At 41.3% G+C, this 25,162-nt stretch overlaps 3 protein-coding genes across 4 annotated transcripts; all 3 read right to left on the bottom strand.

The window, feature by feature from the left end:
• Positions 1–945: 945 nt before the first annotated feature.
• Positions 946–17,932, bottom strand: LOC105902997 (cryptochrome-2-like). Its single transcript, XM_012830687.3, has 12 exons — positions 17,635–17,932; positions 16,876–16,984; positions 14,973–15,115; positions 12,567–12,751; positions 12,219–12,304; positions 11,245–11,385; positions 10,665–10,976; positions 4,801–4,952; positions 4,071–4,273; positions 3,325–3,414; positions 2,754–2,902; positions 946–2,634 (listed from the first exon to the last, which is right to left on the bottom strand). The coding sequence occupies exons 1-11, from the start codon at positions 17,790–17,792 to the stop codon at positions 2,757–2,759; spliced, it is 1,725 nt and encodes a 574-aa protein (XP_012686141.1). The 5' UTR covers positions 17,793–17,932; the 3' UTR covers positions 946–2,634; positions 2,754–2,756.
• Positions 7,691–9,648, bottom strand: LOC116220816 (protein ALP1-like). Its single transcript, XM_031569441.2, has 3 exons — positions 8,836–9,648; positions 8,556–8,652; positions 7,691–8,258 (listed from the first exon to the last, which is right to left on the bottom strand). The coding sequence occupies exons 1-3, from the start codon at positions 9,561–9,563 to the stop codon at positions 7,797–7,799; spliced, it is 1,287 nt and encodes a 428-aa protein (XP_031425301.1). The 5' UTR covers positions 9,564–9,648; the 3' UTR covers positions 7,691–7,796.
• A 1,091-nt stretch (positions 17,933–19,023) lies between the features above and the next one.
• On the bottom strand, positions 19,024–22,522 carry slc35c1 (solute carrier family 35 member C1). 2 transcript variants are annotated; one of them, XM_012830674.3, is made up of 3 exons: positions 22,264–22,522; positions 21,052–21,566; positions 19,024–20,696 (listed from the first exon to the last, which is right to left on the bottom strand). In XM_012830674.3, exons 2-3 carry the CDS (start codon positions 21,533–21,535, stop codon positions 20,122–20,124), a joined length of 1,059 nt encoding a protein of 352 aa, XP_012686128.1. In that variant the 5' UTR covers positions 21,536–21,566; positions 22,264–22,522; the 3' UTR covers positions 19,024–20,121. The 2 variants fall into 2 exon arrangements, with proteins under 2 accessions (XP_012686128.1, XP_012686127.1); XM_012830673.3 differs by lacking the exon at positions 22,264–22,522 and having other exon boundaries at positions 21,052–22,096.
• Positions 22,523–25,162: the final 2,640 nt, after the last annotated feature.

The raw sequence follows: 25,162 nt of genomic DNA on the forward strand, positions 1-25,162 counted from the left end.
ACAGTAGTCTAGCTAAATACTTTAAAAACAATTAGGATAATTTCATTATAGCCTACACATGGGCTACAGTTCTGAAATTGACCTGTTACTCACTGTTAATGAATTAAGGGTTACTCGCTAAGCTGTTAGAAAATATTATTTATATCAAGTTGCCGGCTTTGCATTCTCTCATTAATGCTAAGAATAGATTAGGTGTGTAGCATACACCAGCCTATTTGTGTGTTCATACCAAGCTGAAAAAAGGCTGGGCTTGTGTAACAGGAGGGCCACCTCCTGCTACTTTTGCACAGGCAAAGGAATTAGCCATGGCAAACACCACAGGAAAGCCCATAATAAAGAGGGTCCAGTTCTGATCCTCATGGCAACTCAGTGTCCACCTAGATCACATGCCCGTCTTATGTACAGTTGATGGGGATACTATTGATCCAGCCAACAGCTTGCCCCTCATACCCTCTAAGTGTGAACTGGAGCTGGGCTGCGAGAAGATAAAAAATAAATATTTAAAAAATAAAAAAATAAAACTGGAACATGACAGGGGTATTGCTGTTCATTGTTGACCATTCCTATGCCTAGGTTTCTACAATCTAACCCTTTTTCTTTAAATGTTTTGAAAATGGAGAACATGAATGAATAAATCCATGGATCAAAAATTGACAAACAAATTGATTTGTGATTGCCTCTTCTGATGGCGTTCTAATAGGCATATATGTGTATCAGCCATCCTATGAAGATGTGTTCTGTATATTGGCCTAGCCTATGCATATTAAAATGAGTCTAAGTATTTCTATTTTGGTCCAAGTATTGTTAACTGGTCGATTGCCAATGAAGCTACACCTGTTACTTTGGAAGTTACCTGGATAAGCCAGTTACCTCGCTTCGTAGTACAGCCCTCTGAGCAAATACAATAATATATACACACTTCATACGAGATGCAGTATGACAATATTTCACAAATTAAAAGGGACCCTGCCTTCAACCTTTAATACATGAGTTAAACATATGGAGTGTTCTTGGGAGATAAATATAATCTAAGCACATACTAAACACTTTTGAGATATTGACACTGATAGCAACACAGGGGACTAATGTTTACAGCTTAAACAGCTTACAGTTCCGCTAATGTTTACTTCTGAAACATTACATTTTAAATGACACGGTAATGTATGCGATAACAAACCACTCATCAGTAGCCTACTCAGTGCCAACCAACAGCTAACGTTAGCTAACTTAGTCGATAACAAATTATAAGGCACTAACGTTAGTTTGTGTCTCCGTTACTGCTCATACGTTGCCTTTTACACGCTACAGCACAGGTCAGTTATGAATAATATGCCTGTCACTATTGTTTTGATTGGTAATTAACAGACAGCCCATAAATGGTCACATAGCAAGTGATATAGCTGGCATGCTCTTAGCTTAATGCTAACTGATGTTGGATGTTGCCTGAAATTTACTCTGTGTATTGGCCCAGAGTAAACTACCAGCGAAAACTACCCAACTATGGGTAGTGTTAGTGCTGCGTAATCCGTCATTTGCTGGGCAAGGGTTAATGATCATCTGCTGCTGTGTACACTTTACATTTTCATGCGGAAATGCATCTCTAGGTAACAGTATGATCTCAAAAAAGCCATTTACAGAATTAGTCATTCATATGTTGAATTTATACAACTAAAATACATGAGAAACGTCATAGCCAAAACAAAGTAAACTGCATAACAACATGCAACTCCATCTAAAACATCCCCATGTAGAACACTCACTTTGAGCTAAATGATACACAGGTACACCATTAAATATACAACAAACAATTGACAATGACAGAAACAGAACATTCTCTCTCCCCTTTATCTCTCCTGCTTGCTTTGGGGCCATTTTCTATGAGTGTGAAAAGACTGTTGCAAGGCACAAGGTCTGGTTTTTGAACACATTTTGGAATATGCAGGAAATACGTAGGAAATGTGAATTTAAATCATTCTCACCACATACTTAGTGTAATCTGTCATGTAAAACCCTTCATTAACATTTACCTCCATTCGAAGATTTAACTGTAACTCTGAGACACATCAATCTACATCCGTGAAGTACGGCATTTAGTGTTTTATCTGCCATTACAACAGATTGAAACGTTAATTTTTTGTCATTGTTCTCAGTGCAGATGATTACTAGATATAAACCAAACCCTCTGCCCTACCCTTTTACATTCAGAGTGAAAATGGCATAACTACCTTTCTCAACACCATCAGAAGTGGTGATAAAATATAGGGAATGTGCTTGTGTTCAACACACTGTCTAGCTGAAATAGGACCCTCTGTTTGCCTTTCTTTACATCTACCTCTCTTACTCTCCGATTTAGAAAGGGAATTGACAAGATGATCATGACACTCTAAACAGTGGCTAACACAACAAAGTGATCCTAATGACCAGCAGCAACCCATTGGATTGCAAAGTGTTACAATGGTGCAGATACCACACAATAAGTTAAGAGAAATAATGGAAGGCTGCATTTTGACAGATAAGGTGCATCTTAACAGATCTATCTGCTTTTATCCAGGAGAGCATTAGGGACTGCCACTCCACCACACCAATGAAGAGCAGGGAGGACTGAGGCAGGCATCTACAGCTTCTCCAAGGCAACTGGAAATACACAAATTTACTTAGCTCAATTTGTATTTTCTCACATCTACAGTATTGATGATTTAGCTAAATACTGTCTGTCAGGTAGGCAGACTTGTTAGGCAATGTGGTAGGAATACCTGTTACTGTTGCAGAGATCTGTGGGGGTCTTTGTTCAAACCACTGCACTGCAGCTTGGGCTGGATGCAACTCTGGGAACACTGCAGTTCAGCGGGACGTTCCCTCTTCCTGTGGGACAAAGCCGAGCAGATGGAGGATGCCATGGCATCTGCAAAACATAATGGTCCACTTAGATGCCGTCTCTCTCCGTACACACAACCCAATCTTCTAACAATAATAACGCTTGCATACAAACACTGCCAGGATTCTTCATTTTAAGTCCATTTAAGTCAACTCTGAGCATGCAAAAGGTACAAACTGAGCTAAACTAAGGTCAACGTCCACTGAGCAAATGCTGATTAATGCTGTAATTAAAAGCATGCCACTTGGCATACAACTTTGATAAGTGTAATGCTTGTGGCCACTAGATGGAGCTCCAAACACATTTAGCTGGATTCTGTTGCCATAAAAAACACTGTGCTGAGTAGTCGCTGCCCAAAAATGATCTAACCGGTAAATCTGGTTAGCTGCTGGCCCGAAGGCCAGTACAGCAGAAACACATAACTTCTTGTGTCTGAACAATGAACACACCATTAGAGCGGGTTTGGTTTCTAGAGACTGCAGGCACTGATGTGTCAGTCTCAGCTTCCTCTTGTATGACAGGGACTGTTGCCAGCAAACCTAAGGGAGATAGATAGATGGATAGATAGATAGATAGATAGATAGATAGATATATGGAGAGATAGATAGATAGATAGATAGATAGATAGAGAGAGAGAGAGAGAGAGATTAGCAAACACACAAAAGAGACTCCCTTTTAAATTGCTATGATGAGAGATGTGTGAGCATATGCATTCCAGACTGTAGCATGCTGTGCTAACTCAGCACAAACACGAAAACAAATATATGTTTATTCATATTATTTCCAGAGTAATTTAGTTCAAAGTCTGCCAGTGAAATCACATATGGAAAAATTACAACTGCAAACCGGAAAGCTCTTTGAATGTGCAGAAGTGCAGCAGTCCAGAAGACATAAGAAATCTGCAAAAGGCTTATCCCTTGCTAAGTCTTGGGCTCCTTGTTCAAAGATAGAGCCTGCAGCTGCTGTCTCTCCTATTTTTTGTTCACTCATTCTGGCCTCCATCCTGAGGGGAATGAGAACGGCTTGTCATGATGCACAGCAGCATCTAGAGAGGCTCAGGTGGGAACAGAAAGGGACTCTTAAAGGGGGGTAACCCTGGCATATGGGAGTATTAGATAAGGAGGGTTTCATAACCGCTCTGTGTGAAAGCACAGGTTGCTTAACTGGGACTGTAATAATGTGTCTGTGTACTCACTCAAACCCTTGTACTGGGAGAACTGCTGGTAGACCTGCTTCATCCTCTCTATGTTGAGCCGGCTGGTCTCAGCATGCCTGACCATGGGTTTGGGGTAGTCCACCCCCACCACGCAGTTACAGGCCCTCTGCACGCTCTCTGGGGCGTTCCACGGCTCATGGATGTAGCGGTTTGGATAGTCCTTCAGTTTGGGGAGGTACCTCCTTTTTTGCGTACACAAAAGAAAAATACAGTACAGTCAAATAGAGTTGAGTCCAAGAATTTTTTTACCATTTACAAGATGGTGCATTAAAAATGCAGACATTGAGTTACATTGAGTGATTGTGTGTTTGTACATATCTGAATGACATACAGAGCAAAATAAAGAAAGAAAGAAAATATTTCAAATAATTGTATAGCCTGTTATTTTCTTGTCTTGTTTTTTTTCCCCTTTGGGTTATAGGGAACACTATACTTACTGACTGCCTGACTGCTTGAAATGGGTTTATGGTTTTTCACTTTTTTTCTTTATTTTAGCTTGATCAAAAAATATGCAGGAGGTCAAAATATGTTTAATGTGGTAGCACAATAGATGAGCACAATATATGGATGCACATCACTTGTGAACAAAAAGAACGCACACCATCACTGACATGAAGATGGTAAGCCTCATAACTACTGTCATCATTCTGTTTTTGTGTTTTAAAGTTTTTGTCTGTGTGTGTGAGTTTGCAGGGCAATCTTTATCTACCTTATGTAATTTCCGGAGGGGTCTATTCTTCTGGCAAAGCCCACGGGGCAGTAGCAGTGAAAGAACTGCTGGAAGAAGGAACTGCAGGAGAGCCACATCCAGCTGCCTGCATTCACACTCCAGTCAGCATCCAGCAGCATCTCCTCAAACACCTGTGGTACAGAGGCAAGCAGAGGACAATAAGTAAATACACAAACAAATAAATATACGACAGAAGAAAATACAAGACCAAAAGACACTTAAGGGCAGCCAGATGACAAGGGTGGGGACTGACTTTACTTGTGCTACTTTATGGTAATCCAAGATGAAATTAATTCAGCAGGCTCACTGCTCTGGTGCCAATGTCTCAATGTCTTTGTCTCCATTGACCTTGTCCGCACACGAGGCACGGCAAATTTAGGTCATTTTGACTCTGGTACATTGAGAACATCTGCCTTTTTTAATGCCACACTGCAGTGATAATATCCTGCTTCCTTTGTTCTCATGAGAGGCTATAATACTGCTTGTGCTGTTTTGAGCCCGCACAGGGAATGCATTTGGAATGCATTATAAATCAAAACTCGGGTTTACTACAGGTCAGTTTCACTGCAGGAGGCATTTTTGTCTTCAACCACTGACCGTGGTTACATGGATTCGAATAACTGCCTTAGTCGGACTGAAATCGCATTATCCGTTTCATGTAAGCACCTTAGTCGGATCGTAGTCGGACCGCACATAGTCGGACTAACACCCCTGGATAACTCGATCCGATCCAGTTGATAGTTCGACTATTGCGGCATGTAACGGTGAATTGGATAATGAACTGGACTTTGCGTCTTTGCGCATGCTTGAGATCCCGCCGCCCTCCTCCCTCCCTCCCTCCCTCCCATGTCGTGACCCGGAAGTCGAAAGAGACGATAAATTGTCACTGCTGGGAGCCTGGCCGGCAGAAAACAAACAAACAACGCTATGGACAACACTAGAGCAACCACATATTTCTTGACCGAAGAACAGACCGAATTCATGCTAAACGTTTTAAAAGAGTTGAACATATTAAAGTTCATGGATGGGAGGAAGACCAGAAATGGTGAACTGTTCAAAAAGGTGGCACTGAAGATGGTGGAAGCCGGCTTTCCCAGGACTCCTGAACAGATCAGGATTCGCTGGAAGAACGTGAAGAAGGCGTTCTTCCAGGCCAAACGGGACAATGGTGTAAGTGGCCGTGGTCGCACTACGTGCCCCTTCTACGATGTCCTAGATGACCTTCTTGGGAGCAGGCCTCTGTCCCTAGTAGAGAACAACGGCGTAGATTCGGGTGTTCCGTTGCCAACTACCATGGGTAAGTTAATTTCAGTTGCATCACACTAAAACAAGTGCTAGATACCAGATGCTAGCTGATGCTGTTTGTGAGATGTGTTAGCAGTGCTAAATATGTGTTGAAACATGTGTACCTTCCCATAACTTGCGAGGAATTAAATTGACGATGAAAACAATGTACAATCATAAAACGTAAGGCTAACCTGGGTCCCACTTGATAACCGTAACTTTCGAAGCTAACATGGGTGCCACTTGCTAGCCCTTTGTCTTTGAGAAACGTGTAGACCTTCCCACTAACTTGCAAGGAATTCAATTTAGGATGAAAGCTAGTTACAAACGTAATAAAGTGTACATTACATAAAGTGTACTTTCTACATTTGTTTTTGCACTATAGTTGAGTTTTTATGTTTCTTTGATGTTGTTTTTATGTGCATGTCATTTCTTTGTGCACGTAATTGCGCACGTAATTACGCACGCAATTACGCACGTATTTGCTGTAAAGCACTTTGAGCTGCATTCTTTTGCATGAAAGGTGCTATATAAATAACGTTTTATTATTATTTGTGCTGTACCATCTTATAGATACAACAATGGACCCAGAAGAGCCGCTGCTCGGAGGCTCATCTGGATCCTCCTCACCTAGGTCAACTCCACCACCTTCAGCCACTACTCCACTGCGTGCTACCTCCTCGGTTAGGTCGACCCTAGCTTGCACTCCACCACCTTCAATTACTCCACTGCGTGCTACAACTACAGATGTACTACCTGGTAAGTTCTGCAATATTATAACTGCATCAACATATGGGCATCACAAAGAATCTTCATGCCATGCTTCCACTCATCCTGTTTAGTCTAACAAACAGCTGATGTCAAGATGGTTACTACCACATGCCTAATCGGTAGGGATACAACTGACTTTATACCTGCCATTTCTTAAAGGAACAAGGACCCAAGGCTCAAGGCGAATGAGAGACGTCGATGTGCTTAACCAGATGCAAATAATGACGCAAGAATGGAAGGTGGACATGGCAAGAAGTGAGGCCCGGGAGGAACGTTTGATCGCCAGCATCCTCCGCACTGACAGTATGTTTGAGAAGCTGATGCAGAGAATGGAAAACATTCAACCTCAACCAAACACATCCTCACCACCACCTCAACCTCACCACCACCACATCATCAACAACCACCGCAAGATGGGTATTATGATTATGGATTCCCATCCACCTCCCACTACCATCAGCTGAACTAGGCTCATTCAGCACGTCATTTTGCACCTTGGACTCAACCTGCACAGACCTTACTTACTTATTTGCACTACCGCCTGAAAAGCACCTTACCGTTCATACAGCACAATTCCTAGATTCTACCTCAGTATGTGTGTATATGTATATATATACATACACAATCTGAATTTATATATATATATATATATATATATAGTTTTTTTGTGACATTCAAGGTTTTACCTTTTATACTTGTGTGCTTTTATACCTTGTTTTTCTTGTGTGCGCTTATACCTTGTTTTTCTTGTGTGCTCTTATACCTTGTTTTACTTTTCTTAATATTTCTTATAAATAAAACACTTAACTAAAACTTCTGTGAGTTTCTTTATTTGTGGAATGAAACACACATGAACTGTACAAGAATTGTATTTACAAACCTATGAAAAACTGGCAATTATGTAATGAATACCAAGACGTCTAAAGGTATGGTCTGCGCAGGGGGAAGTTTGCACTCAGGTAATCTGTGAGGGCGGCTCTGATCCTCTGTCCATTTGTATTGTCTGCGTGATTGTTGGCACGGCCGCCTGGCTGTGGCTGGTTAGATGCGAGTGTAGCCGCTTCCGCTGACCAGTTGGGATTCACAACTTCCTTCTCATTCTCACAGAAATTGTGCAATGCGCAACAGGTAGCGATCACTTTAGGGGTGAATGAAAAGTGGAAGTCACTGCGCTTCATCAAAACTCTCCAGCGTGACTTCAGTCTCCCAAACGCAATCTCCACCGTGGTCCTTGCAGAGCTTAAGTAGACATTGAAGGACTCTTGCTCAGGGGTGATGTTTGGGGAATGGGTGTAGCCTTTCATGATCCAGTCCATGAGAGGATACGCTGGATCTCCCAACAGGAAGTGGCCGATTGAGACGCCATCGATTTCTCTTGGTTCCTGGGAGGAGAAACAAAAATGGTTATCAGTGTTGGACTTGTTTACTAAATGGCCCATTCACATTGCTTACTAAATGGCCCAGCATAAATAAAACATAATATACATAAAAACATAATAAAGCCTCATACTATAAAACATCATACTACTTTAAGCTTGTAACATACCTAGAAATCTCAATAGCTTGGTGGTAGCTCCACTAGTTTCTGCATGAATAACTTTCAGTAGCTTAACTCATTTATATGATCTTATTGATTTTATCCATACACTAATATGTCTTGAGAGTACAGTTGGACTTACTTTTGGTAACAGGTGTGCCTGGCTGAACAACGTCGATTGCCTCAGCACGTTAGCGTCATGAGCACACCCAGGCATCTTACAGCTGATGCTCCAGAAGCTTAAAGAGAACAATTTGTCAGGTTTTAATGGCACACACGACACACTGTAACACACACGTGAGTATATGTAGGCGACACAGGACACACACGCAGGGCTGAGGTCGCGGTGAATTGAACATATCAGTTAGTAAGCATTCACGTTGCACAGTGCAGACAACTAAATGTATTTGGCCCAAACTTACCGATACATGTCGTCCACTACGCCTTGGAGGACATACGAGGGCCATCCTTTGCGATTCACAAAGTCTTTGTAGCCATCACTTGGAGGTAGAACTGGAATGTGGGTTCCATCGATGCACCCGATGATTTGGGGGATGTTAAACTTCTGTTCGAATCTTGTGGCTATTCCGATGGCTTCTTCTGTCGTGGGCACCTTGATGAAGTGTCCCAAGGCCGACGTAACCATTCCATTACAGAACTGGTACACCATTTTCTTCACCGTCGATCTGTGGACGCCGAACTGGTTGGCAACAACTCTGTACTCGGCACAACTGGCCAGCTTGTAGAGAACAATGGCGACCCTCATTTCGAGCGGTATTGGTGCTCGAACAGTCACCTCCGCGGGCTTCATGACTCCTTCCATAATTCCACACAACTTGTGGAAAGATCCTCGAGTCATGCGAAAGTTCGCTTTCCAGTCCTCGTCATCAAATACGGTCAAAACGTCTCTCTCCCAGAAGACTTTGTTTCTGCTCTTCATCCAGAGTGCTCTTCGAGACCTTTGCGGTACAATGGCAGAGTTCAACAACATATTGTTGGTCAGAATTAAAATCTCCATGTACCTTCGGCGACGTTGTCTTCTCTCCGTTGTCAAATCAGCCAATAGCGCCATTCGCATTCGCTGTACTCCTATTAACATCATGCAAAAATAGTAGAGGGATGTAGCTTCACTATGCTCTCCGTTCGCCATCTTTCTCGTAATGTTGATGTTGTTGTTGTTAGTTGTTGTTGGTAGTGGTGAAGAGGTCAAGCGGAAATGGCTGTATCACAACTAGTTGTAATGAAAACAGCGCCACCTATCGTATCGGATATGACATGCTTTCGGCCAATGATTCGATTTATTCACTGCCATGTATATTGGGATAATAGCACCTACCCTCGAAAGAAAGCATAGTCCGACTAAGCAAAGATTCGAATTATACCATCATGTAAACACACTGACTGAGACATCAATTGTTTCCTTCAAAGCAAGTCTCACACAATCTCACAGCCATCTGAGTGAATTAGAAGTTCAATGCTTGCTTGTTAAAAATGTGCCAGTGATTTAGTTCCAGTAAAGTACACATCTGGTCACTGCAGTCTCCCTCTTTCCTTAAACATGGTAGTTATTCCCTTAGTCATCACTTAAAAAGTTAAGGAACTCTGTTGTGTGGGGACGGTACAGTAAAGATGTAGTAAGTTCCCTCATTGTCACTCAATGTGACCACAACTGTTTATGTCTCTGAAATGAAGTCCTTGAAGTGGATCAAGACAGTAAGAACATTGTGAGTCATCATCTGCCACAGAGTACCAAATTCCTTTTACTTAATAAATATTTACCATTGACTGCAGATTCATAAATGTCCTACATGTATCCGCTGTACAAAAAGCTTTTTTCTGTGTACTTTTTGGTGCCTAATCCTTAAAGCATTACTTCAAATGCCAAACGGCATATAGTTAAACTCAATGCGATGCAAACTCACATCTCACACTATTTCTGGATATGTGTATGTGTAATATGAATCCATTGTTTGAAGGTTAACCTTTTGACATTTCATCATGGGGAGGTATCTGAGTTTTGTACCAAAACCAAAGTTTGAAGGTACCATTGCTTTCATAAAAATGCATGAGTATTAATTACTGTTAAAGATTAAACTAGATTATTTTAACACAAGAACAATTACTGTGATACTGAAATGTGGTAGAGTGAAAATCTGAGTCTATTAATTATTTGATTAACTTAAACTTACATTTTAACATTAATCACACAAGACAAAGCCACATATCCCCAGACACACTCCCGGGTACTCACCTTCATGCCGCTCTCCCAGCTGATCCACAGGTCTCCTCTGGTCAGGAAGCAGGCCACGGCATGCCTGGCTAGGTGATGGATCCAGCCCTCCTGCCGTAGCTGGGTCATGACGGCATCAATCCATGGGAAACCTGTCCGACCCTCTGCCCACTTAGCCAGGGCCTCAGGGTTCTTATCCCAGGGGATCTGCAAGCAGACGGGATTGCCCGTCATCCGATCAAATGTGGGGTTGCGGGTAGCTGCTGTGTAGAAGAACTCCCTCCACAGGAGCTGAGTGAAGAGTGACAAGGGAGGTGTGATCTGCTTATTTGCCTGATGGGAAAAGGAATATAAACACAGGTTATTGCCTATTCTCATGGACCACAGACAGCTTAACATCCAAATGAACCATGGTCGGCTTCCACCTCAAGGTCTAAAGAGCTTTGTGGATGTCAAGGCATAAATGATCCACCCAGAAAAAAACATCCCATCCCAATCAATTTCTTTTAATAATCAATGATGTGCTGCGATGCAACGAATTCCTAAGTATTACTGAAAACATGTAGAAACGTTTTTATTTTCCCACGGCAGGCCTTCTCACCTTCATGTAGAGATCTCGGAGTTTGTAGTACAATGTTCGACAAGACAGACAGCCAAAGCGGAGGAAAGGACTCAAGCCTGAAGGACTTGCCATCAGGGAGCACGCATTTAAGCGGGGCCTCTCATAACGCGCCATCCATTCCTTCGAGGAACCCAGAAACATATCATTAGAACACTGAGATCATAAAACACTGAGAAAAGTCTAATAACAGTGAGGCTTTCTTTGAGGGAAAAACATCATGCCTCTTCATATACAGTATATTATCCAGAGTAGATAAATCAAAAGTAAAAGATCACAAGGTGTACGATGGTATATTAAGGCACTCAGAGGAAGTGGTTCAATTTTAGATTTAAACTAGAGATGCATTTTCTCCAGAAAATGCTTAGTGTGATTTTGTCACAGCATCAGAGGACCGTGGTTATTCTTACTCTATGCAAGCTACATGGACGTGAATGCTTTAACCTATGAAGGACTGGTTTGACACTACTACCCCTGGAGCAAGGCGCGGGGCAGACCGCCTCATGTATATTTTCTCAAAAAAAATGTTTGCATGAGCCTTGTGTTTGCAATTATGTCACATAGCACTGATACATAGCAACGATTGCAAAACGTTTTATAAGAGCACTGAACGGGATCAGGACAGATGTCCTGAGTTGGAGAAGTGCTGATATGTCAAACGCTAGGATGCTGGCGGAGCCACACTAATAATCTAGTGCTTTGTCTTTGAACAGGCTCCATACATTGGCCTCTTCCACTTATTTCAGTAAGCAGGTGCTTTCAGTGCTCTCAGATTCCTCAGGCCTTGTGTGCAGAGCAGGCTTATTCTGAGTACTGCTGACTCACTCTCAGACTGAAACCATGATGCCCAGCCCCACATGTCTGCTACTAGCCACTGTCCTTCATGGACTTTGCAGCATATGTAAAACATGAGGTCAGCATTCCCTTCCTGCCACACCCTTTGACCCCAAACACACCTTTTCCGTGTGTCGGTTCAGTCGGTGCAGAGCCTCGCTTTCTCCTCCTTTCCACACAGCTTGACCCTGGCCAGCAGTCTTAAAACCTGTTGGGAGAAGACATGGGGGAAATAGAAAATTACTCAAAGTACCCAAAGAGTAATCACAGTCACAATACAAAGATTAAAATGCACTTCCTAGATCTGCAGGAAGGCAAAACATCTTCAGCAGGTGAAAAACAAATGAAGGCCAATGAAGACCTTCTGTCTTAGATCTAAAAGGATTAAATACTGTTTAACTGCCAGCATGACTGATGCCAGCAGTTTGTGAGAGAAATAGATAGAGAGTGTCAATCTCCCAGGTTCTCACCCAGTTCCTCCAGAGAGGGTACGCTGTAAAGCTCATTATGATTATGTGCAATGGGAGTTGAACAGCCGTCCATCTGTTCTGCAGTAACAGTCGGCAGGGGTCTTTTGGGCAGTTCAAGCCTTTGGACAAGGGCCTGAAAGCGCTTGAAGGAGAGTGGGGGGCTACTGTTGTTCAGCTCGATGATCCTAGAGGCAGAGATAAAAAGATAAGCGCTAACTGAATGCAGCAGGCCTGTCAGGGGGACAGCCCAACACCTCCCCAAAACAGCCAAGGTTAAATTCCGAAGCATTTGTTCACTTTTGATATATTCAGTTATTTTGGCTCTGCCCAAGATTCCCACTCCCAAAACTCTCCAACATTTTAGGGGACACAATATACAGCTTTCATCTGGGAACACTTCAAATAATATGGAGCCAAGTAGCAGAAAACAGCGGACAATTTTTTCATACATATATCACCATACCCTTAAAAGACCATAACGTTGTATAACAATAGACAAATCTTTCCATTGATTTATATAATATATATATATATATATATATATATATATATATATATATATATATATAAACAAATAAAAAAAGAGTATACATTGTTATCTCTATTTACTGGCAATTGCTGAATATCCTCTTTATTAATTTATAAAATATGTATTTATTTGCATTGCACACAGTGTGGTCCCACAGCAACAGCAAATTGAAGACAGGGTCATAACTGGAACTACAAGCAAAAAAAAGCTCAAGGCACAATACATAGACTACAACTGAGGCAAATTGTGTCTATCCTTAGTACAACAAAAAAAACTGTATAAAATGTAAAAAATGTAATGTTACACCAGCAATCATTTACCAGCATCAGCCTACATCTGTAATAGACTTGTTATCATAGTCCTGAGATTGGAGAAAAAAAGGGTGTGTTTGTGTGTGCCTTTCTCTGTACGTGTGTGTTTATATAAATTCCAACAGGACATACAGCACATTCTCGCACACTCTGTGACTGACTCGATGCGTCCAGCACATGTCTACTACAGTGGCGGCACCCAGCACATGTTCAGTAGTGTGACTGAAAGACAGTTCACACAGCCAGTAGGGGGCAGTGTGTCATGTGACGTCGATTAAGCCCTAGAGTGGCTGGATAGGACAGGAAGTATCATGTGAGGAAAGGATGCAGAACGTGGTTATCCGAGAGAGAGAAAACGTCATCCTCCCCTATCATTCAGCTCACATGCTGAATGCTACTAGCCTCAATGCTATTTATATAACTGAAGCAAACTATACTATTTTCCTCTCTCTTCCTATAGGATTACCTATATGAAGCTTGGAGGTGATCAAAGGGCATTACAAACAACAATGGCTTCAGTATTGTCGTAACGTAAGCCTCCCTCCTTTAGAGACAGAATTACCTGCTGGGTACTTTTAGCTGGCAGCAGATAATCGGATGGGCAGGTTTTGTGCAAGCGTAATTGCAGAAGCTGATAACAAAAAACTACCTGGACAACAACCAGTCAACTGAGACAGACTGGGACGGGAAATGGATATGGCACTCTCCGTGAGGTCTAGGTTGGTCACAACCAAAGCTCTGAGACAGACACTTTCTAGAAGGGAAATCGTTCGATGTACCATGCTTTTAAGGCACATAACCCATAGACAACTCAAATGCCACATATTTATGCTAACCACCACGGTCGATGAAGAACAACAAAAATATACAAGTAGCCTCTGCTACTTGACTAGCCTCTGCAACTTGACTAGCCGTCATATGCTGACTATGACAGGTCTGGTATACACAGCTTTGTTGAAAGACACTATTGTTTTAATATATGAGGGCCACATATGAGGTTATTTTTCACTTGAAAACATGAGAACACAAACACAGGAAGCTTCACACACACACAGAGAACAGTGGAAGAATATAAAACCGCCCTAATCTAATGGCCTTTCCTTGCCTCTCACCTCCAACCTGCTTAGCTTACGCACCAATGACTCTGTAACTGTGACGTCATTCAGCATGATACCAGTGGAGCTGAGGCCTGTCCACATGCAAACACACAGTTGCATGTATGTACGCCTACACACATCACAACACATCACTTTAATGTCCACTATCCAAATCTTCCAGATATACTTAGCGAAAGACTCCTGATGTCCACTTAAAGTTTTTTTAAATATCTTTAATCTGTTACATGCACCTAACTCAGCAATAATTCAATATTTGTAGCATTGTCGAGGCTATACATATACTGACACGACAGAAACAATTCTGGAATGCACTCATCCTTTCAAAGTGTGATTCAAGTAGGCCAATCTTGACATTCCTGGCACTCTCTATTCTCTCATTTAACAAAATAGGGGGAAAGGTTTATAAAAGGACAAACATCTGCAAACATAGGATGCATGTATATCTGACCTGTCCAAGTTGTAAAGGGTGTGTGAGTTTTTCACTCTGGTCTCCACTCCAAAGTTCCGTGCCATCTTGATGATAGCAGCATCCCGTTCCTTCCCATAAGGCTCGGAGTCATACTCAAAGGTCATACGGGTCACATTCCACTCCTTGAGGTCAAATTTTGTACAAACTAATTAGGCACTTAGTCACATGGTTCTGCACATCCACTTCAATGCAGTTATATCAGACAGAGTAAAGGGCAAGGGGCAGTAGCCTGCTGATCCACATCCTCCTAAAACATCCCCCTTTTACCCAGTGGGGCATTCAAGAATTGAGGGACAACTTAGGCATCAACACTTTTGAAACATTTTTGTGACATATTTAAGAAAAAACTAGTAATAAACCGTCAAATAACTTGATTTGTCAAGCGCAGGCGCAAAATATACACTTTTTTATGAGATGTTTTAACTGTTGTGTGCTATGCTTGGCGCAACCCTTTTACGAATACTCAAGAACATGAAAAAAGAAAATTTGAATACATTTGATATAGGGTCATGGTAACAGGGTTGAAATTAGAGTAACTGGGTTGCAAAGGAACAGGGCTGACTTTTTGCCTTTTCTTCTTCCCTGTTTCTACGCCTATCCTCCACTATCTTCTTGTTCTAAGTGCTACAGTCTCCTCTGTTCATCAGCATCACACCTGGCACAGCAGCGCCTCTGCTTTTCACTAGAGCTGAATGCTGTGAGAGATCTCTGTAGAAATCCATTAAAATGAGAACACATGTCTATTAACCTATTCAAAATTCAAAAAAAGAGTTAATTTTGAGGTAATAATCCCATCAATGTAGGTGTTGCAACCTCAATATGGCTAGGTTACCTGGTGGTACCTGGTAATACATTTAAATAATGTAGATTATACTCAATTATACATACACATTTCATTTTACTATAGATAATATATTGTCAGAGTGAGAGTGAACTGAAGGATATTCAACCCTGTTACTGTAGTGCAACCCTGTCACTCTAATTATAGGAGCAGGGTTGCAAATAAATGCTAACGTTAGCTTTTATCAGCTAGCTGTGGAATGTAACGATACTGTCATGGTCAAGGACAAACTTTGCTATATAAACAAAGAAGGAAAACTGGGAAATGAATTAGTTTTATTTTGATAATATGAGGGACAGGGTTGTGTTGGTTAGAGTGACACTCAATCAAGGTTGAAAAGATTGGAAAAATATGAAAAATATTAGAAAGGATTAACCTGTGGTCTACCCAAGGTGTAAGCAAATGGCTTGAAGATGTAATTTCCTCTGTGTCATGTGTTCTCTTCCCATACCCGGCGCATGTTGTGGGGCTCAACTCCAATGCATAATTACTATTATTTAAAATATCTTGGTTATTCAACACATTATTTTAGGTCAACATTTGCAATAGACATATCAACAAAATCATATAAAAAAGAAGATTTTGAACTTTTAACTGCTATATTTGATATGCAAGTTGGTCATCAACAAAGTGACGGACAAGAGGAAAATGGCATTTGGGGGGGGGGGGGGGGTTTGGAGCTACCTTTTTCTACAACTATATTTACATTTGGTTTCAGGACAAGTGTCATTTACACAGGTGCATGTTTTAGTATTTTTTGCATAGGTCATTTGAAATTTCATGGGTAGTACAGAAAATGTCCTCCAATTCCAGAATGCCCCTAGTAATCTTTTACCCCTGGTAATCTTTGAATTCAGCAGCAGGTAAAATGAAAACTGGTTCAAAATAAGGTTGCATAAAAGGACCATCATCTCCTAAGCATAAAATCTCTCAAGCAAATCAGGGCATGTTCTGTCAGTAGTTTTCTGATTATTGTAAATGTGCATGTGTGTATGTGAAACTTCAGATTTGTGTGTGTATTGAAATGACGCAAAACAGCACCTTGAATAGGCGTGGGAATACGTCTGTTGGTTGTCCCCGGACCACAAAAAGCCTTGAATTCAGTTGTCGAAGACTGGTGTCCAGGTTCTCCAAAGATTCTAATAAAAACCTGTGGTGTAGAATAACAACCTGATTTGACTATTCTATTGACATGATAATAAGCTTGATAATATTCCAATTAACTAGCAGAATTCATTTTATCGGACAGTAACCTCTCAAGCAGTTTACCATATTGCCTTCACCAGTAAACAAGCATAGAATTTTCTGAAAGATGCTAGTGTTTCTGATAGTAACTATTCGGTTACAGTCACAGAAGATTGTCACATATTCATCGTTATTTGGAAGAACATGAACTCTACATTTAGCTGCAAACAGTATGCTCATGCAGTTACGAAATGCAAGTCATTAGCGTGCACTTTTGCCCTACGCTCACGTGCAAACTGCCAACCGGTTGTTGACCGTCAGCGATTAAGCGAAACGTAGGCTACACTCCCATGTCCAAGACTGTTAGAATAGCTTTTTCATAAGACACCCCCGATAATACCGCATACTGTCTTCACACTACAGATAGTTTACTATTCTCGCATTTAGACTACAAATAGCAACAGTTGGTGATGCTGCTTACCTATTCTCAAGCGTCACATAGGCTACTGGTCGTTAAATTAGCAAAACGCACAGGTCCTTGAAACACACCATACGATCTGATCGTCCCAAAATGGTTTAGTTATCTATTAATGTTCAATGAATATAAAGACAAACCTCCATCTGTTAAATCCCACGTTGGCAGATCCAGCAAACCAAGGATCCAACACATAAACGCAACGCACAGTGTCTGCACCCTCCAAAGCTTCTTGGAGAGCCGGATTATCGTGAAGCCTCAAGCCTTTACGAAACCAATGCACTGAATTTACAACCATGATTTTCAATAAATCTTCAAACTTCAAACCTACCGACTAAATGATTCTAAGTTCTGTCAAAAGTCTTGTCATGTCTCTTGTCCGGAGAGTAAACCACATCCCGATCCCGCCCTCATAGTTTTCAAGACACATTCGTCGCCACTGGACATGTTCTCGATCATTGGCTAAAGGGAAGGGATATAACACGCCTATCTTCTCGTCGATTGGTCAGTTTGCACGTGTAGACAACGCCCCGTCACGTTTCCGTGGTGTGCGCAAGAGCGATGTTGACTACAAGTGAGGAATAATTGAAATCATGCCACAAATCCATTAGGTCTACTACTTGTTTGATCTCCCTTTATAGCGATTTCCTTTGCTGGGTAGGCAAAGGTTATATCATTTACCGCCCTCCTGTTCCCACTCCGTTTTAAAACATTATTAATAGGCTAAACAAAGCGTCTCCAAAACTACAAACTGAGTTAAATGAAAACTCAGTATTTGACGAATTCTTGATTTTTAACCCACTTTCAATACACTGCTTAGTTATCTAAGTTTGATGTTGCAATCTGGAGTAGGGAGACTCGCGCACTGGAGAAAACAACTATCTCGTGCTGTGACACCGGATATTTTATATAAGAGCAGCTACATCATCGTTGTTTTATAAGCTTTTAAAGCAAGCCAAGACCGATGAGCTGAAATGAACAGTATCACAACACAAAGATAATTAAAACCTTCGTTTTTTTTGTCTAAAAGATATTTTAATTTGTGATGATATAGACTAGACTACAATTTGTTTTTGACGCATTTTATTTCCGTTCCAAGAAAAACGTTGCCTTTTAGCCTTTGTGATGTAGGTCTATGATCTAAACCATACTTCCATCTACAACATAATTCCGAGCAATTTTAAACCAGTTGTTACACCAATATCACTGCTAGCCCTAGCCAACATCTACGTTTGAAGGTCTCTGCACGGGAGGCCTTAAAGAGCCAAGATATACTAAGCAAAGCGTATATGCTCAAATATGCTTCTTACACAGAAATACCGTCTTGAAATCATTGACGAGTGTCCCACAGTGGTTAACAATCATTTGCACCATCTAGCGGTTTATGTTTGGGGGTAGCCTACAGTTGGACTGTGCGCTGACGTACTTTCGTTTGATTCAGTTCAGATAAATAAAAAACACATTACTGCAAGCTCTATTAATTCACAACTCGACAGACAATAGTGTGAACAAAGAGTAACTCAGTTTACTTTAAAATACAAGATGTTTTTATTTAATCCGTCAGTCCGTCGTGGACTGTCTGAAAATGCTTTGCAATAAAAATGAAATACACTTACAAAACATTTACAAAAACTCTACAAGTTATAACATTATTATTTTCATCATGTACATGCCACCTTTAAACTGAACCAAAAAAAAAAACATCACAAAAAAAACTTCATGTGACCAAACAAAGCTATTGTTCCACTTCGAGTTACAGCTCACATCTATTTTTGCAAGCCATTCTATTCTGCACCTACATGTGTATTCTATGATTATGTAGAGAATGTATTACTCACAAACATATCTTTGAGAAAATACAAAGCATATCTCAAATTTATATAATATACACTGTTACCTTACTTTATGTCCTTGTCCTTCAATTACCCAACTACATTCTTTGCTGTCAATGTTACTATGGCTGGAGTGTTTCAGTTGCTACCTCAGTGTCCAAATGTCATAAAAGCTAGAAGTGTGTATGTATAGTATAGATGTAAAGTTTCCATGGCTGTAGTGTATCCCATGGTGGTGTGTGTGTGTGGGGGGGGGGGGGGGGGCAGATTTGATGAGATAGATGGAGAGAAAGAGGCCACATGACAAAAAAAAATAGACAAGCAATCAAAGAAAATTAAACCAATCACTAATTAAATATATGAAACTTACTAAACTTAGTTTCACACAAGTAAAGCAACCGTACAGTTTACACCGTGGGATTTCACTATCATTTTATGGTTTCTCTGTAACATTTTGTGTATATATATATATAACCAAAAAAAATCAGTAGTTTCTTTTTCCTGATTGGTAAATCTAAACCACACTTATGGTTCAAATAAAAAAATAAGAATCACAGTCTTACTTAAAAAAACATTTAAGGACATTTATTGTACTATTTCTTGTCTGTGTAATCCAAAATGCTTTTTTTTCTTGCCTACAAATGATGAACTGCTGATGAAAAGCAGTACAAATGCATTTTGCATCACCAGATATTACTCAGAATATGGTCTTAATTACAAAATCAAAAATATATAACATAATTGGTCTTCATTGCATTGGTCCTCTGCTGGGCTGTTCTGGGCCTTCCCAAAGCCCTATACATCTGGATGATTTTTCTGTGTCATTTCTTTGGACACAGTTACTTGTGGTATCTGGGCCGGGGCCTTCTTCATTTCCATCCCTTTAACCCACGTATAGCCAGAGGAGCCCGCTAGTACCATCATATTACTGGTCCACCACAAGGGAGACTTGCTAGAGTGATTATACATCACTGCCAGGACCGTTTGTGCACAAGCCTTGGCAGTGCCAGATACGTTGTGCGTCAGAGGGCTGGTGAACTTAATCTGCAGGCCAGTGACATACCCGATGCCAAAGCCAAACAGTCCACCAAGGCTCATCATACCCCAGAACTGTGGGTCTCCCAAACGGTTAAAATTAAAGATACTTCCCAGTTCACCAAATATAACAATGAGTGGTAAAAAAAGAACACATGCATTCAGGTTGTTGTAGAAGGACAGTTTCCAGATGCTGCCATCTACCACTGGCATAACTTTCTTGGTAAAGATGGCATTGAGAGACACACAAGCACTGGCTAAGACTCCAAAGATGACTCCTGTCCAGGACAGTGAACCAGCAACACCCTCTTGATCCACACCAAGCCAGAACCCTCCTGAAAAAGGGAAATCATAACATTTATTGAACTCAGACTAAATATTTGTGGCAAGACGTGACACCAAGGTAAGAAACCCTGATAACATTAACTTATAGGCTACATGAAACTTCTTCTGAACAACACACATCTCATGTAGGTCAAAGTATGTAAAATGATCACTGGTTTTAGGTTACGGGTAAGAACATTTGTATGTGAACACACACCAGGACAATCTCTCATACCAGTTTGAAGCATGATACATGTCTCACTTAATCAACAAGTATCATAAACTTAGGCTAAGATAAACCTGCTAAATCCCTGAACACAGGTCATCACAAAAATCCACTCATAATGTGACATTAGTGATACTTACCCAAAATAACCCCACAACATAACAGTGCTTTAAGAGATGTTGTCTGCTTAATAATTGTATATGAAAAAATAACATTAAAAACTGTGCTGAGCGAGCGTCCAACGGTGTAGAAGGCGACTCCAACATGTTTTAAGCAAAGGTTGTTGAAAGTAATCATCCCAATGAACACAATTGAGAGAGGTAGCACTTCTCGGGACACTTTGAGGTCAAACTTCATTGAGGGAAAGTCAATGTTGCCGGGGAACAGAGTGGATAAGAAATACATTAACCGACAGAGTCCCACGCTGACTAGGCACTGGAAGAATGTGATAAAAATTGGTGCATCTAGGTCTTTGTTGTCGAGAAGATAGTTGTTAAGGAAAACCATCGTGATGGAGATAAACCAGTAAAGTGTCACCACGACAGCTATTTTGATGGATCTCAATATGAAACTCTCGCCCGTCCCATCCTGGTCCGTGGAATCCCTGGAACCAGCAAGCGCCATTCTTAAAATGTTGGAGCGCTTCAATTGAGATCTGTTCATATTTGCAAAACCACAACATAACAAGTATAAGTTACAACAGGCGAGGCAACATTACAATGTAACAGTGAGCTCCCCCGATACCCCAATCTATCTATCCGATACATGTACCGTGCATAGGAAACAACAAAGCAAACTCTCTTCCTTAAAACATGACAACTTCCTGGTTGCAGTATTCTTAAAGGGCCAGCACTTACTTTAAAACGGAACATGATCCTGTTTGCAATTTTCATTTGACATTTTCTATGGATACTAAATGTTACCTCGTTAAAAAAAGTGAAACAAAAATTCCGACCACACTAACTCCACTTCACATTTCATAAAATGGCACAGGATAACACCATAATTGCTCTGATCCTGACTTTGTTTAATCTCGGCTTGCTATGAAACATTTAGGTTGTTGATCAGCACATAGTTTAGTGATAGGCTTTAACAACATTTATCTTGGTGGCTGAATGACAAAAACTGTAACTTGTGCAATCTGCACCACTTTGCCTCACTTAACGAATACAGTAGACAGTCAATGATAAGAAAGAACAGTTAGTTGCTTCCTGACTTCTCTTCTCTATCCACTTTCATTTCTAATGTTGCTCCTTCTCAAGGAGACATTTCTCAGGAACATGCGTTTTCTGAACGTCTAAGTAGACGATAGGTGTAACTGTTTTATATAAATATATCTACGTATGTTGTACCTTGTTGTCCAGTCGCGATCTTCAACTCGTCGTGTAATGACAATTGCAAGCGCTTTTGTTAACGCCTTATTTGAAAACCTGTTGGTGAGGTGGATCTTGCTTTTCCTGACTGACCTATCCTTGAGCCTATACTTAACAAGCTATTGTTTTGGAGGTAAAACACTCACCTAATCTGAAACACCTGACATAAAAAATACGGGTTTATTACGTTTGTGTTACAGACGGAAAGTGGTGAAGCGGAATAAACCAAATGTTCCCTCTTGGCTGTAAGGTAGAGGGATAGGTTTGTTTACCTGACATACAGACAAGTATTTGCTTTTATGTAATGTCTGTAGTCATACTGTGAAGCTTTCGAATACAAAATCAAATGTACAATCACTGCGCGGGCTCTCTCTCTCTCCGGACAGCCAACTTCACATTAGATGTTGCAGGGGGTTAACAGGAGTTAAACCTGAAAAACAGTATGTCAGTTAGCCACATCCTTTATACTTTCAAAAGGCTTTGTGACTTACACAAAAAAGTCTCCCCATCTATCAAAGGTCAAGAAACTCACTGAACATAATCCACAGTGATTATGTTTGTATTCAGCGTCTGTATTCATATTGTAATGTACAAGGGGTAGCGAAGCTTTTGCATTATGTAGGTAAGATACTTGTAGGTGTAGGTATTCGATTAGTCGCTTATGTACTGCAATTGGCCAAAGTGCAGCACAATTTTTATTCGACGGGGACCGGGAAACTATAGTGCTGCGAAAGCCTTTGGAATACTTCAGCGGAATACAGATACCGACGTGCGCCTTGGTGTGTCCCAAGTATACTCGCTCCTGTGCAGTTGCGGACAAGTTGAGCGCATTTGTGCTACAACCTTGTTGAAATACCCCGCCTGACCTACTGGCGGCGGGAAAGGGCGTGTTCTCAAAGCAGGGCTATCCCCCGAAGAAGAAGATACAATTGAAAACTCAAACGTTGTGCCCGGTAGTTTGCGACATGACAATCTGTAGAGAGGAAGACCTAATGTATTAAATGCTGTTATTGGAGGAAGGTGGCGTGTGTGACCACTTAATGACATGAGAGTCACAAAAACACACACAGTACTCCTGTTTGTTTAACCGAGAAAGAGAATCTACGGGTGACTTTGTAATACTTGGCTGCTGGATGAAAGTATAGCTGCAAAATACAGGCTGGGGTCCCACACAGTATTGGAGATAATTCCAAAGGTGTGCCAGACCATTTGGAAAAGTCATCAGCCAAAGTTTGTAGCTTTCCCATCCCAAGCACATTGGGAGGACATTGCGCAAGACTTCTGGGGATTATGGAACTGTCCTCTGTGTGTGGGTGCAATAGATGACAAGCATGTCCAATCAGAGCCCTATGAAATGCAGGTAGTGACCTTTGCTATTACAAAGGGACCCACTCAGTCATTCAAATTTGATGTGATGGTAAGTGCAATGCACAGAGTATTTTGACTTACTAGGATCTAACCTCAGTGCAGACCAGAGGATATACAACCACCGCCATTGTCAGGCACGCAGGATTATCGAAAATGCCTTTGGCATCATGACTTCACACAGGAGGATCTTCAGCCGGCCGACAGTGCACATCGTAAAGGCGTGATGTTGCAGACTCTGGGACCAACAAGTACATTCAGACCAGCTATGCAGACCATAGGAGGCCAGATGGAGACGTCCGTGCGAGAGAGTGGCAACACCTGCCTCCTCAATCCAAGGCTCTTCACCTTAAGGGGGCAACTCGGGCAGCACTGTTGGCAAAAAACAATCTAAAGACTCTTTTCCAGACTCTCCAAGGTGCATCACCATAGCAAGAGGCAGTCATTAGGATTCATTTCATGTTATTGCCCATTTCAGTGTAATGCTGCAAATTAAAAAGTATCAATACACTTGAAAGTCATCAAGCAACCGTATGTGCTGTTAATATTAAAGTATTAAAGTGAAGGTACTTATTAGGTCCTTCACATGAATATGACATTACATTATCAACACTGAAGGATCAGTCTGTAAAAGCATGCAGCTGCTGGAGGTGGAACTAGTTTGAACTACTTTATATACAGGGACACTAGATAAATCTGAGTGGTTGTGAGGTTAACCCTTTAAGGCCCACAGTTGCAAAATTACATCACCTTTCGTAAGTGCGCAGGAGAGATGCAGGTATACTCCCACCTATTGGATCGGCAAACTACTGCACGCTCAGTTGCGCACATGCACAGTCAATTCGGAGACCGTACGCAGACCGTGTTCACAGAAGTATACCACAGGCTTAAGTGCACCACTGTCACGTGATCATTCAACATGGGCGGCGTGAACGGATTGATGAGTCAAACCTCTCTCTCCCCCTATCCCCCCTCTCCCCCTATCTCTCTATGTTCTATGGAGATCTATGTTCATGATCACATGATCATGTCACACACCACCTCGACTGGCCGAGTTAAGTGGAGCATTTTTGGTTTATTGTGCTGGTAGGCGAGGCCTAAAGGTACAGCATTATGGAGGTCCAGTCGAAATAGGCCTATTATTGTGTCAACGCTAGACCTGCCTCCTGTTTCTCTCAGTGTGTATCAGCATTTCCTGCCTGTATGCTTTCAAAATAAAAGGCTTGCAGCCAAAGGACACGCCACTTGCAATTGGTCCTCTTCGAAGAACCCTCTGACGCCACATTGGCTTGGGTGGGAGCAGGCCAATGACCATGGCTGATGGAGATAATTTCGAAACACTGTTCAGAATATGACTTGACTTCAGAATATATTAATCAAGTGCCTTGTATTAATATATACCTTGTATGAATCATGTGCTTATGTAAGCAGGAACATGGCTTTTCTGTGTTTCTGTTTTTGTGTAACTTAGATTATTAGGTGCCACTTAGTCTGCATATGTGCAAGAGCATGT

The sequence above is a fragment of the Clupea harengus genome, chromosome 6, assembly GCF_900700415.2.
Source record: "Clupea harengus chromosome 6, Ch_v2.0.2, whole genome shotgun sequence".
Classification (NCBI taxonomy): domain Eukaryota; kingdom Metazoa; phylum Chordata; class Actinopteri; order Clupeiformes; family Clupeidae; genus Clupea; species Clupea harengus.